Genomic DNA, 14,456 nt, shown 5'->3' on the forward strand with positions numbered 1-14,456 from the left:
TTCTAGAGTCTGTGCTCTGCAATAAGAGAAGCCACCGCAACAAGAAGCACATGCACCGCAACGAAGAGTAGCCCCTGCTCGCCACAACTAGAGAAAGCCCGCCTGCAGCAATGAAGACCCAACGCAGCCAAAATAAATAAATTAAAAAAAAAAAAGACACTGAAGCCCTACCCTGCTGGTGCCCCTCTGGCTGGGAGCTGAGGGACAAGCCATGCCCCTGTCCCAACCCTGGGTTCTCATCTTTAGTTTGTCCTCTCCACAAAGGGCAAAGACCTGGCTATCCCCACACACACCTGAGAGTGAGGGGCTGCCCTTCGTGGAGAGACTATAAATGGCCAATGATATAAGGTCATCACAGCCCCCACCCACCCCTGGGCATGGTCCACCCTCTTCCCATGTCCAGCTTTCACACTGTGAGTCAGCCTCCACGATCCTGAGGCCTGTGCTAGGTAGGAAGAGGACCAGTGGCTCTAGGGACTAGCTAGCTACAGCGTCCATGTGCACATGCAAGCAAGCATGCCTGGGTGCACACAGAATGCAAACACATGCGCCCCTGGGCACTGCTGCACACACTGTGCTGTTGCCATCTCCTTTGGCATAAGAGCGCACACACACACGGACATAATCACACGTGCGCACATACACCCTGCCACGTGCTCACCCACAGGCACATGGAGTGTGCACAGGACCAAGAAGAGGTGGAGCACTGCCAGCAGCAGGCAGGGCTGTAGCGAGCCACCTCTTCCCCTGCCTCTAAATCCCCCACATTCCAGCTTCTCCTTGGCCCAGCTTTTCTGTGCCTGGATAGCCATGATCTTCAGGAAAGGCAGAAAATGTGTGTGCCACGTGTGGGGTCAGCAAGCCAAGGATCAGATGCACCGTACAACGCAGAGACCCATTGTTTCAATGACAGTGGGCAGACAGCAGGAAAGACTGAGTGCCAGGCCATTCATTCATTCTGCAGACATGAACTTAGCATACTGAGATGAGACACAGAGCTCTGCCCTGCAGATGTCCAGCTTGCCAGAAGATTCCTACCCAGTGGTGGAGTTGGTGCCATGAATGAGACCACCCAGAGCCCAGGGAGCCCAGAGGTGACACCCACCTGGCCTGGAAGCAATGACCAAACCAGGGAAGGATGTGAAGGGCTCCTCAACACCCCCTCTGGAGAAAGATATTGAGGGGTCCTGTTCGAGCAGTCATTTCCCAGGCTAGACTTCCAGCCCCAGCACGAGCTCCAACTTCCTCACTTGGGCAGTCACTCCTGTCAGCAGCTGTGGGGAACCATCCAGGAGAGACTCACTCAACATGGCCAGGGGTTGGGAGATGACCCCACCCAGGATGGGGTCAGAAGACTCACTGAGAGGGTTCTGGTTGGGTGGAGCCCAGTTTCAGACACAGAGAAGCCTAAATCTGGCCTTCAGATACTGGCCTCAAGGCTTGTGGGGGGGCGGGGCAAGCATTTGGTCCATGTGCCTCTGTGACAAGGGACAGAGAAATGGCCAAAGACTTCCTTCAGAGGCTCTTCCCGGCAGTTCTCAGCCTCCTCCAGTCAGGGGCCATGTCTGGTGGGGCACCATGGTGCTGTAGTTCTCCTGTATCCCCATATCCCAGCCCAGGCCACCAGTAGTGATGCTGTTCAGGAAGGGTTCGAGGGTGATTAAACTGTCAAGAAAGCAGAGTCTATGCCATGTCATAGGTAACTTTCAGAGCTTGAGAAATTCAGTGCCACACAGGAGGGGGCAGGCTGAGCCAGCCACCCTGGATGGGACCTTGCAGGAGGGGAGGGGAGGGGAGGATGTGTAGGAGACTCTGCCACCAAGGTCTGGAGCCCTCACTTGCACACACACACCCCAGTGTGTTTACTAGCTAGGGGAGGCCTGTCTGTAGCACAGCTTGCCCTAGCGACTGCCCACTTGGTTCTAAGTGGGTTCCATTCTTTGGGTCAGGTTTGGGGAGCTGGGCAGAACGCCAGTCCCCTGGGGACCACTACCTGCCAAGACACTCCTGTGCAGCTCCAGGACTCAGGCTTTCCCCACACCTTCTACTCCGCACCCTCTACAATGGGCATAGGAAGGCCCCTCCGGTCCTTGTTGCCCGGTCAGTCCAAGGGCCTAAGGGAGCCTTCGAAAGCCTGGCCGGGGCCGGGCAGGCCAGTGCTCACCTTCTCTGCTGCCATCCCCTCCTCAGCCCTCCTTCGAGTGAGATTCCGGGCTCAGGCTCCTCCAGGGTCGGGGCGGAGCCGGCTGAGGGAGGCCCCGCCCCCAGCCCGCCCCCGGCCCGGGGTGCGAATCCGAACAGACGAGCGGCGGGAGATGCTGGAGGTTCGCGAGCCGAAGTGGCTGCAGCTGGCGCCGCGTCTGCCCCGCGTACCCGGAGCGGATTCTGCCCGCCGCCCCCGGAGCCCTCGGCGCCCCACTGAACCCGCGATCGCTTCCTCCCTGTGACCGACCAGCGCTGCAGGTGCGGGGTGACCCGGGAGGGGGTGGCGCCCCCGGAACGTACGTTGTAGGGTCTTAGGGGATTGAGTCTCTGGCTCGAGGTTCGGGTAGCCGAGTGCGCCGGGGCGCTGCAAGGGCTTAGGGTCCCGGCGGGGGCAGAGCACACGGGCTCTGCAGATCCAGGGCTCGGCGTGCGGGGTTGGGCTAAAGTTCCCCATCGCCTCAGACGGGTAGGGGGTCCCAAGGGAAGCCTCTGAGACTCAAGTCCAGGCCAATCTCCCCTCCTTGTCCCCCATCCCACCTACGTCTCGCTGGGCTCCTAATTGTGAAAACATTAACCCTCCAACATTCGTGGTGCCCCGTGGGGGTAGGGCCGGAGGGCTCAGCTGTACCTCTGGACTCCCAGAGCAGCCTCCGGCCCCTCCCAACTGCCCCCGGGCCCCCTCCCTCCCGCTAAGCAGTCACTAATTTCCATGACAACGAGAGTTCTTTATGGGCGACAACCTGAAGGGGGCTGGGCGGGGCTGCCGCGGGGTGGGGGAGGAGGCTCAAGCCCTTGGGGACCAGCAGCCCCCTAGCCAAGATCCATCTTCCAAGCCTGAACTCGAGGGCCCGCCGGGGGTCCAGGACACCGACCCAGCGCTGCGCGGTGCAGCTGGGGGACGCACATGTTTCTGCTGGGAGGTGCGGGGCTGGGTGCTCACACGTGTGCCTCCCGCATGTGTGTTGCTGTGCCAGCGGGGGCGAGTCAGCAGCACTGGGGAAGGGGGTCAGGGTGGCAGCACAGGGGGGAGCAGGGCCCACGGCTGGCAGGGTGAACAATGAGCGAGTGAGTTTCTGCTTTCCCCAGCCTGTAGTGTCTGGCAGAGACCCTAGGCTCTCCCAGCCCCCCATAGCTCTGCCAAACTGCTTTTGTCCGCACCGCTAGGCAGAGCCTGCTTCACCAGGTTCCCTCCCAGGGAGCAGGGCTCTCTGTCCCTCACCAAAAGCTCAGTCTGCAGCAGTCCAGCCCCTGTCCTGCCACCCTCCTCCAAGGCCCAGGCTTTGAGCAACACCCCCCAACCCCGCCCAGGACCACCCGTGGAGACCTGGTGCCCTTCCTGGCCCGCCCCCCACCCCCCACCCCGCCCAACTCCCAGTTGATTCCTGCCAGCTTTAGGCACCTGCTGGGCCCCAGTTTCCTCAGCTGGGAAATTGGCGTCTCCACTCCCCTCGGTGTCAGGCACTGGGCCCTGTGGTATGGGCCCCCAGGTGCCATAGGCTGCTTTTCCCATATCAGCTTCTGGCCCTCCTCTCCAGCCCTTGTCCTGGCAGGTGGGCAGTCCTTGCCCTGGGAGAAGACCACAGAGTCAGTGATCTCCATCCAGGGAAACTGAGGCATAGTGGAGGGATGCTGTGCAGTTGTTATCCTGTTTCTAGGTTGCTTGGGGTGCTGTTTCTGGCCCTAAGACAGGATCCACTGTTGGGGAGGGGGACAGTGGTGGCAGGGAATTAGGCTGAGCTGCAAGAGAGGCCCTGGGGACCCAAGGCCTCTAGAGGACAGCAGATGGGGGGGGTGGCTGGGGAGTCTAGGCAGAGCTGGGTCAGCTGAGAGGAGGGGCTGTAAAGGGAAGCAACCAGGCCTCCAAGCTTCATTTCCACCCCCCAAGCCTGTGCCTTCGACATGTTGGACCTGCCTCACCTAAGCTGCTGCGATGACAGGGAGAGAGGCTGAGGAACTGTTCTGAGGGGACCGCAACCGCTGGCCTCTTTCCCAGAGCTATGGCTGTCCCACACCAAGTTCAGTGCATGTCTAGGGGAATACAGAAGGGGTCAGTCTCAATGGTTCAGGCATCAGGGGCAGCTCCTGGTCCCGGTGTGCAGAGCACATGGTCATGGAGGCCTTAGGGCTCTGCTGGGCATCCACAGGCCCCTTTGAAACCCCCTGCCCACCTTCCCTCCTGTGTCCTTGTGCCTGCATCCTTTTTACTGTGTCAACTCTTTACTCCCCTTCCATCAGAGGTTCTGCCTTTGTCTCTCTGTGTCCCTGCCCCTCTCTTTTCTAAAGTCTCTCAGTTCCCCACCTCCCCTTCCTTGATGGGGACCAGGGTCACAGAACCCATGGGGAAGGAATCAGGCCAAAGTCTCAGGGAATTCTTGGAGAATTTGAATAACACCTCTCCTTTCCCCTCCCCTCCCCTCCCCTCCCCTCCCCTCCCCTCTCCTCTCCTTTTTAAAAAACTTCCATCACCATAGCAACCCTTTACTCTGGGGCCTTCCCTGAATTTCCCCTCCTCCGCTCACAGGGAAGCAGGGCCCCCAGTGAATTTTCCTTCAGGGGCTCAAAGATTGGGACCCCAGGTGCCTGGAAGGGGCCAGCTGGCTCTCGGCTCTGCCTGCTTCTTGAAGGCTGAACTTTCTGGAGGCAGCACCTGATCGTATGCCCACCCCTGAGACTGGAGAGCACCCCCGCCCTCTGCCTGCGCCCTCATTAGATGGGAGAGAGTCAGCAGCAGGAACCACGGACCATGATTTAGCTAGAGCCTGAGGCCCAGCCAGGGCAGCCCCCTGCCCAGTTACCTAAAGCAGTTGGATAGTGGGCGAGAAACTTGACTCTGCCTCCTGACACAGACCTGAGAGTGAGGTCTCTATTTCTGCCGGTCCTGCATCCTGCGAGTGAGGTCTCTGCGGCAGGCTGGGCAGAGCTTGGGCCTAGGCATGTCTATTAGAGCAGGAAACCCAGCCCCAGTCCCTGAGAGAGGAGAGCAGGGAAGGGGAGGGGTTGCCTGCAGGCTGGTGTTCACAGCTGCCACTAAATTGGGAGGTGTTGCCCACAGTTGTTGAGAGGCAGCTGGAGGCCTCCTGGGCCCCCACTGGCCTCCCTAGGTTTACTGCAAGGACTGAAGCCCCACATGGCAGAGGACCAGGGTGGCAGGTAACTCCTGTTTATGGCTACGAAAGGTGGGGCTTGAATCAGGCTGACCCCAGTAGAGGAGGGGCCAGGACTCTCTGTGGGACCCCTGGGCCTCTGGAGCTGGCCTCTGTCCTATTCCGGCCTCCCCGGGGCCAGACTTGTCTTAGGCTACAGTAGGGTCCCTAGGGGACCCTTTATTACCAAGGCAGAGGCTCCATCAGCATTGCCTGAGGGGCCAGACCTGAGGAGCAGGCAGTAGCTAGGGAATGCTTGGCCCTCAGGCTCCCTTAGAGGCTCCCCCAGGCTCTGCACTTCCCCCAAGCTCCCTTTGGACCGCCCCCTGTGCACACCAGTCAGTTTCTCTGCAGAGAATGGAAGGAACCATGTCTTTAGAGAAACGGCAGCTATGGGACTTCTGTGCCCTCCCATGTCCCGTGTGGACTTAAGGCCGAGCCCAGGTCCCGTGTCGTTGTGGGGGGAGCTCTCTATTGTTGGATGTTGAGTCTGGGCTGTCCAGGCCATGGGGGTGAGAAATGCACGCTCTCTTTCTGCCTGGCCTTCTACTGTTCTTGAAGCCGTCCCTCAGCTTCTCCCTGCTTTGGGGCCAGGGCCCCCTTGTTGCAAGCAGGTGCCAGGGGCTTGGTACGCACACCGGCAGCCTCCTAGGCAGCAGCAGTGGGTAGCAGATGGTAGAGTGGGTGGGGGTGGAGGGGACCAAGATGCTAATCTGAAGCAGGGCCCCCTTTTCTCCTCTCTTCGCCCTGGGGCCATGTTGGGGGTGGAGGCAAGTGAGTGCAGTTAGGTTGGTGAGGAGAAGCAGTGACTGGCTGAGATCAGGGCCACTGTGGGAGGGAGGAGACAGATCTGTCCCTGCCCCTGCCATGAGGCTTCAGGACATGGCTCCAGGCTGATGTGACTGAGCAGAGGCCCGGATTTCCGTGGTGGAGACAGACCCCTATGACCAGCCCTGGGTCCCTGCGGGTACGAGTGCCTGTGCACGGCCAAAAGCTGGGCCAAGATCAGGGACGGGCACGTACAAAACCTCCCACGCCATGCGGCTGAGCAGGGAGCTCTTGGTGTGGGGTGGGTGGAGGTGGAGTTTGTGGAAGTTATCTCAGCGAAGGGTGGTTTTGAGCCTCGAGCTTCAGGATCGTTGCAGCCAATCTGTGGCACAAATAACCTTATAATGTCAGAAATCACAATGAAAGAAGAGATTTAGCCCTGGTCTCAGCACCTAGCTCATGTGGAGGCTGCTCCACAGAGAGGCCAGGATGGGCAGTGCCCTTGCCAGTGCCCACAATTCCTGCCATTGGGTGGACACAGTTGAGCTGGCGAGTCACCTGTTGTTGGTTGTTTAGGTAGTTGCTGATTTTTTTAGTGTTAAAAATAACTCTGCCGTGACAAATAGGATACTGATGGGAGGCTTTGGGGGAAGGGCATTCCTGCCAGAGGGAATGGTGTAAGCAGAGCAGCAGAGCTGGGACACAGGTCCCTCCCAGCCCTCCTGGGGGACCTGTAGGCTGAGTTACAACCCTCCCACCCAGTACAGGGTCCTTGGATTGCAGCCTGGGAAGGGAATCGCTTCACATAAGACCAATGAGGGGACTGATGCAAGCCCCCTCCCCCGGATTGTTTGGGCATAGAGATGGGTGGCCGGCAGTGGTGGGTGGCCATGCCTCTGCTCTCAGCTGTGAGAGTGGGATTCTAGCCACAAGCTCCTTCCCGGCAGATGCAGGAGCAGGGCTGTGACCATGGCGGCAAAGATACGCAGTCAGGGACGATCTTCAAAGCTTCTCTTGTTTGCCTCTGCAGTGCCTCACAAGATGGCTTAAGCCCTAGCTTGAATCACACTGATGAAATGCGTTTGTGTTCCCTGAGCCCAAAGAACCTGGATGCGGGAATGATGGAATTTGTTCCCTAAAGCGGAGGGCAAATTTGAGGGATAACTTTCAGGGCTGGGTGCCCTGGGAAGTGGGTAACCTCCGCCAGGGAGGAAGCAAGCAGCAGCCAGGGCTGACCAGGGGGCTTGTGTGGGTCCTGGCCTTTGACCCTGGCTGGCAGAGTCCCTCTGACCAAGCTGCTTCCTCTGGTGGTGGCTTCCTCTCTCCTTCACTACCCTGTGGCTATGAGTCACTTCAGGTAGGGGGGCATCTAGGTAGCCAAGGCCCCAGCCCAGCCCCTTTGCATAGCAAGTGCTAATCGGGGTGGAGGGAGACTATGCATAGTCAGCAGAGGCAGAGCAGTTTCAATGCAGCCTTAGTGTGAAGTGTGTTATCATCCCAGTGTCACACCAACCAGGCATTAAGGAGGCTGACTCTGGGTCAGGTCTGGAAAGGTCCAGACACTGTCACCAATTCCCCTCCTGAAGTTTACCTCTGAGCAAGGGCCGTGAGTGCATTTTCCTGTGGGTGCTGGAGCCAGTCCACTCAGCACCACAGTTGAGGATTGGGCTGGCAGGGTTGCAGACCTGGGGGGTGCCATGGTCCGGGTGCCAGAGTGCCTGGAACCTACTGGAGTCAGCTGCATGTGGTCATCCTTGTGCCTGGAATAGCCACCCCTGGCCAGGGGCCTCTCCCCTGGACCTGATGGTTCAGGTCTCCTGTGGGCCCTGGCAGTGAGGCACTAGGCAGGCTTGTCTTGCTTTTCTGGACCATTACCCTTCATGCCTCCTGGCAAATCCTTTCCCTCTAAGGCCCAGCCCTAATGCTGCTTCTTCTTCAAAGCCTTTCCTCATTTCTCCACCCAGATGGGGGTTCTCCCTCTGAAGAATCCCCCAAGCAATATTTATTTATTTATTTATTTATTTGGTTGCACCGGGTCTTAGTTGCGGCAGGCGGGCTCCTTTGTTATGGCTCATCAGCTCCTTAGTTGCAGCATACGGGCTCCTTAGTTGTGGCATGCGAACTCTTAGTTGTGGCATGCATGTGGGATCTAGTTCCCTGACCAGGGATCAAACCCGGGCCCCCTGCACTGGGGGCGTGGAGTCTTATCCACTGAGCCACCAGGGAAGTCCTGCAGTATTTATTAAATCAGTAAAAGTAATCACAGTACAAATACTAACAGAAAATTAATAAACAATAGATATAAATCTGCCCCTCTGACACCCAATTCTTTCCCCCAAAGAGAACTCTTATTTTCTCCCAGAAAAGAGTCTGTGAGGGGCTTCCCTGGTGGCGCAGTGGTTGAGAGTCCGCCTGCCAATGCAGGGGACACGGGTTCGTGCCCTGGTCCGGGAAGATCCCACGTGCCGCGGAGCGGCCGGGCCCGTGAGCCATGGCTGCTGAGCCTGCGCGTCCGGAGCCTGTGCTCCGCAACGGGAGAGGCCACAACAGTGAGAGGCCCGCGTACTGCAAAAAAAAAAAAGTAAGAGTCTGTGAGTGTACACAGGTATATAAACTTTAAAAAATTTACCCCAATGTAGCACCCTTTACCCACCATCCTGTCCCCTGCTTTTTTTCAGAGACTGTCCTACAGCAGCACATTTTGATCTATTTTATGCTTTTTAATAGCTATCAAGTATTCTTCAGTATGGATAGCCATAATTTTTATTAACATTTTTTATTGTGAAATATAAGAAAGATCTAGGAATGTGCCCAATATGTGTATGTACATTTTTACAAATTATTATAAAGTTGAACACCTGTTAAACCACGACTCAGGTGGTTCTCAGGTTCAGAAATAGATCCTCCAGAATCCCCCCACCCCTAATCACAACCTCTTTGTTTCTCTTAGAAAGACTCATGGTGTTTACTTCCTAGTGTTTCTTTATAATTTTACCAGTATGTCTGTATCCTTAAACAGTATAGGTTAGTTCTGCCTGTTTTGAACTCTGTATCAATAGAATCACACTATATGTACTTGGTATTTTTTTCACTCAACGCCGTATCGGTGAGATTGACCATGTGCTTGCGTAGAGCTGTAGCTCCTCATTTCCACTGTTTTGTAACAATATTCCATTGTGTGACTGACTCTACCACAATACATCCTGCTCTTGATGGATATGTGGGCTGTTTCCAGTTTGGGGCAATTCTGAATATTGCAGCCATGAGCACTCTCGTACGAGTGTCCTACTGCACAAATGTACATAGTTAGCAGTGCAATTGTTGGTACACAGGATATGTTCGACTTCAGTAGTTTTACCAAACTGTTTTGCAAAGGGGAGACTTGCCCTCCACCAGCAGTGCTCGTGTTCTCCACATCTTTGCCAACACTTGGCATCTTCAGACTTGCGGAGATGATTCTCTGATGGGTGGGTAGATACAACCCCTTTCATCTGTGGAATTACTGAAATTTAAATAAATCATTTGATAAATCTTCTTTTGATTGTATATAATGCAAAGTGATTCACGGATATGTCAGCTTACTATATTTTTCATAAGCGCAGGGGCTTGTTGTAGTTCGGGCAGCCAAGCTGAGTGGTTGGAGGTACAGCCAGAAAAGCAGGCACTGGATCTGAGCCTGATTACCCTCTAGCCCTTCCTGGTGTAGACTCTGCCTCTGACTTGGTCTGAGACAGGTTGGGGTTTCCCAAACACAACCTTTACATTGTGGGGAGAAGTGGGCTGTGGTGCAGCTGAACCAGACCCCATCCTGCCCGCAGCTCAGAGCCTGGCAATGCCGTTTGGGTGTGTAACTCTGGGTGACAAGAAGAACTATAACCAGCCATCGGAGGTGACTGACAGATATGATTTGGGACAGGTCATCAAGACGTGAGTGCGGGTCTGTTGGGCAAGGGTGGGTGGGCAAGGGCTGGGGAAGGGGGAGCGGAGTACAGCCCACGCTGAAGCCACGGCTGAGTGGAGTGCCTGCTGGCTGCAGTGAGGAGTTCTGTGAGATCTTCCGGGCCAAGGACAAGACAACAGGCAAGCTGCACACCTGTAAGAAATTCCAGAAGCGGGATGGCCGCAAGGTGCGGAAGGCAGCCAAGAATGAGATAGGCATCCTCAAGATGTGAGTATGAGGCCCAGAGGTGGGGTGGGGTAGGGGAGGTAGCCGGGAAGGGCTTCGAGGTCTGGAGGCCTCAAGCAGTACCAGCCTCTGGCCAGTTAGTCTGCTGTGGCTCACAGTGGCGACCAGAGCCTCTCTTAGGGGTTCACCCAGCCCTATCTATTGGCTCTTCTCTCTGTTGCCAGGGTGAAGCATCCCAACATCCTGCAACTGGTGGATGTGTTTGTGACCCGCAAGGAGTACTTTATCTTCCTGGAGCTGTGAGTGTGGGTCTGGGGTTCCAGGATTCCTCAGTCCCCCAGGTCTTTACCTGCTGTGCCCTCTGCAGCCAGGGAAGGCCCCCCTTCTGGACCCTTGGGGTCCCAGGTCCCTGTGCCTTGCCCAGCCAGCTGCCTGGTGTAGGCAGCCTGCCCACGTGCTCCTGCCCCACCCCCGATCCTGCCCACGCCGGGCTCAGGGGCTGGTGTCCCTCAGGGCCACGGGGAGGGAGGTGTTTGACTGGATCCTGGACCAGGGCTACTACTCGGAGCGAGACACGAGCAACGTGGTGCGGCAGGTCCTGGAGGCGGTGGCCTACCTGCACTCACTCAAGATCGTGCACAGGAACCTCAAGGTGAGGCCAGCAATCAGGTCAAAGGGTCAATTGGCAGCTGGCCTGGGGCTGGGGTGGGCAGCACCTCAGGGCCGTGGTCCAGCCTCTGAGGGTTTCATGGTCTCTTCCTCTGCCCACCCACATGCCATTCCTGGCTGGAGCAGCTGGAGAACCTGGTTTACTACAACCGGTTGAAGAACTCAAAGATCGTCATCAGCGACTTTCACCTGGCTAAGCTAGAGAATGGCCTCATCAAGGAGCCCTGTGGGACCCCCGAGTACCTGGGCAAGCAGGGAGTGGGGCGGGGCAGGGTGGGACACAGACTTCAAGGAGTGGCTCTGGGTGTGGGGGGGAAGGAAGTCCCTATCCCAGCAAATGGGTGTGAGAGGTAAAAGGCCCGGCCAGGTCTGATATTGACCAGCAGGTGGACACTGTTTGCAGCCCCAGAGGTGGTAGGCCGGCAGCGGTATGGACGCCCTGTGGACTGCTGGGCCATAGGAGTCATCATGTACATCCTGTGAGTGGATAAGCCGGCAAACAGCCTGGCAGCCAGGTGGGGTGGGGGTCTGTGTCCATGGCCTTTCTGAGTGACCCTGTCCTTGGGCCCCTGCGCAGGCTTTCAGGGAATCCACCTTTCTATGAGGAGGTGGAGGAAGATGACTATGAGAACCACGACAAGAATCTCTTCCGCAAGATCCTGGCTGGCGACTATGAGTTTGACTCTCCATACTGGGATGACATTTCGCAGGCGGGTGAGGAGGTGCCCAGCATGAGGGCAGAGTGAAGGGTTGGCATGGGGGACTGCTCTCAGCCTTCTCTGTTGGACTCTGATCCTATCCCCGAGCCCATTCATCACCTCTAGACAGTGAAGTGGGGTGCCCAAGCCTAGCCTCTCCCTGGCTTTGTCCCCAGCCAAAGACCTGGTCACAAGGCTGATGGAGGTGGAGCAAGACCAGCGGATCACCGCGGAAGAGGCCATTTCCCATGAGTGGTGAGCAGGGCCCAGGGAGGATGGGAGGAGAGGCCAGGGGTCCCTTGGCCTCTGTCCTCCTCACACCTAGCAGCCTCTATCCTTGAGGCCTCAAATTGGGGTTCAGGGGGCACCCAGAGCTCAGGCCAGCCCAGAGGGTCTGCCTGGTAATCCTTGGATCTTACAAGGAAAGGGCTGGGCACAGTCTCCATGAAGGCCATACCCCCTCAGATCCACACGCACTTGCACCCTTTCCAGGATTTCTGGCAATGCTGCTTCTGATAAGAACATCAAGGATGGTGTCTGTGCCCAGATTGAAAAGAACTTTGCCAGGGCTAAGTGGAAGGTAAGGATTGGATGGCTCCCTTTCCTGGCTTGATCCCAAGTGCTCCTTCTGGCACCACAGTTTCTTGCCTGCATCACACCCCTGCAGCCACACACAGGCTTTTCTTCAACTGTCAGGTGTAGCTGTAGCCACTGCTACTACCTTAGGCAGGTGTGCTGAGCATCTGGGTCCCTGGCCCTGGGTTGGTCAGAGGCAGCCAGGGCACGATGGAATGGTCTGGGTTTGGCCTTCGCAAAGGAATGGATCCAGCTTCTGTAAACCTCGCTCTGAGCCTCTCTCCACTGTCCTTCTTTCAGAAGGCTGTCCGAGTGACCACCCTCATGAAACGGCTCAGGGCACCGGAGCAGTCCAGCACGGCTGCAGCCCAGTCTGCCCCAGCCACAGACACTGCCACCTCTGGGGCTGCAGGCGGGGCCACAGCTGCAAGTGGAGCTGCCCCAGCCCTTGGGGGCAGTGCCACCCCAGCCACAGCGGGTGATGTTACGAAGAGCGATAATGTAGCCCCTGCAGACCGTAGTGCCACCCCAGCCACAGATGGCAGTGCCACTCCAGCCACTGATGGGAGCATCACCCCAGCCACTGATGGGAGCATCACCCCAGCCACTGATGGGAGTGTCACCCCAGCCACCGACAGAAGTGTTACTCCAGCCACTGATGGGAGAGCCACACCAGCCGTGGAAGAGAGCACCATGCCCACTACCCAAAGCAGTGCCACACCGGCCACCAAGCCTGCTGCCACCCCTGAGCCGGCTTTGGCCCAGCCGGACAGCACAGCCCCAGGGGGCGCAACAGGCCAGGCTCCACCCTCTAGTAAAGGGGAAGAGGCTGCTGGCTCTGCCCAGGAGTCTCGGAGGGAGGAGACCAGCTGAGTGGGCAGGCTGTGGGGGGGCGGGGGATGGGCAGGAGGGTGGGAGAGTGGATGAGGGGCTTCTCACTGTACAGAGAGTCACTGGCATGATGCCCTCGCTCTCCCCAGGCCCTGCCTCCCAGCATGGGGCATGTCTGGGGGCCACAGGAGAGCAGTTTCATCTCCTGTGTGTATGTGTGTGAGTGGTGGGCAGGCCAGAGGCAGGACCAGCCCCAGCCCCTGCATGGATTCCTTGTGGCTTTTCTGTCTTGCTAGCTTCATCAGTTTCTGTTTCTTGTGGGATGCTGCTCTAGGGATACTCAGGAGGTCCCTGCACCCCTCCCCCTTCCCTTTTTGCCTCACAATTCCCCCAGGCAGGCCCTGCAGGTCCCATCCTCTCCCAGGCCCTAAATTGGGTGGCCTTGCCCTGAGAGCTGGTCCTCCAGCGAGGCCCTGTCAGCGGTCTTAGGCTCCTGCACATGAAGGTATGTGCCTGTGGTGTGTGGGCTGCTCTAGGTGTGGAAACAGGTTGGTATAGAGAATGCTATAATCTCAGGCAGTATGCTTTAAGACAAGACTGGTCACATGGCTGGGAGCACTGCTTGGTAGCCATGGGGGTCCTCAGAAGTGAAAGAGAATGAGTTGGAAGCTAGAAGCCTCCATCTTTGTCCCTGGGAAGTCACTCCCAAGATTCTTGTTCTATTTCCTGCCCTCCTGGGTCCTGCAGTGGGTTGCCCTGTGCCCTGAACTGCCTGAGCCAGTAATACGGGGAAGGAGGAGCAATGAGGATGTGGCAATGAGATCTGGGAGGGCAGAGTGCAGGCCCAGCACCTAGTGTATCAGCCTAGCTGGGTCCTTACCCTGGGCCAAACAAGGAGTGCTGCCCCTGGCTCTTCCCACATGGGCTCCCTCAGGCTCAGTCCACAGTCCTCTCCATACCTGGGGGCCTGCTGTATGGCAAGTGTCCCATAGTCTGATTCGGGGTTTGCCCTTCACAGGGGCAGATTTTCTGCTCTCTCAATTCAACAACAAAATAGAGAGGAACCCCCTCTATGTCTATGACCCACTTTCCCTTCTATCAAGGCTTGGAGAGAGGCCCAGGTGCCTCTGAGCCATGCTGAGTTGCTTTTGCTGGAATGAGGGAGTGGAACAAAGCTCCCCAGTTTCCTAATGGAGGCTCCCGGCAGGTGCCCTTTGTCAGACCCCACTACAGCCTGGGCAGGCAGCCGCACTGGTCCTGGCCCTCGCTTGGCACTTGGGGGTAGTCCTGCCCTTCTCCCTGCATGCCTGTGGGTCTGCTCTGGTGTATGAAGGTCGGCGGGCTGTGTACCTGCTGAACCTGGCAAATAAATGTCACTCTGCCAAAGCCTCTGGCCACCCTCTCGCCTTTGCTTCCTCTATATTACTGGGGAAGGGCCCC

At 57.3% G+C, this 14,456-nt stretch overlaps 1 protein-coding gene across 1 annotated transcript; it reads left to right on the forward strand.

Annotated features, from left to right (window-relative positions):
* Positions 1-5,302: 5,302 nt before the first annotated feature.
* CAMKV (CaM kinase like vesicle associated) lies at positions 5,303-13,058 on the forward strand (the record flags this gene model as incomplete). The annotated part of the gene is made up of 11 exons (XM_079712768.1): positions 5,303-5,348; positions 9,935-10,043; positions 10,153-10,284; positions 10,467-10,541; positions 10,756-10,894; positions 11,038-11,158; positions 11,315-11,390; positions 11,489-11,625; positions 11,786-11,864; positions 12,102-12,189; positions 12,486-13,058. The coding sequence occupies exons 1-11, from the start codon at positions 5,333-5,335 to the stop codon at positions 13,056-13,058; spliced, it is 1,545 nt and encodes a 514-aa protein (XP_079568894.1). The 5' UTR covers positions 5,303-5,332.
* Between the last annotated feature and the right edge of the window lie 1,398 nt (positions 13,059-14,456).

This window comes from Hyperoodon ampullatus (assembly GCF_949752795.1).
Source record: "Hyperoodon ampullatus genome assembly, chromosome: 10".
Taxonomy (NCBI): domain Eukaryota; kingdom Metazoa; phylum Chordata; class Mammalia; order Artiodactyla; family Ziphiidae; genus Hyperoodon; species Hyperoodon ampullatus.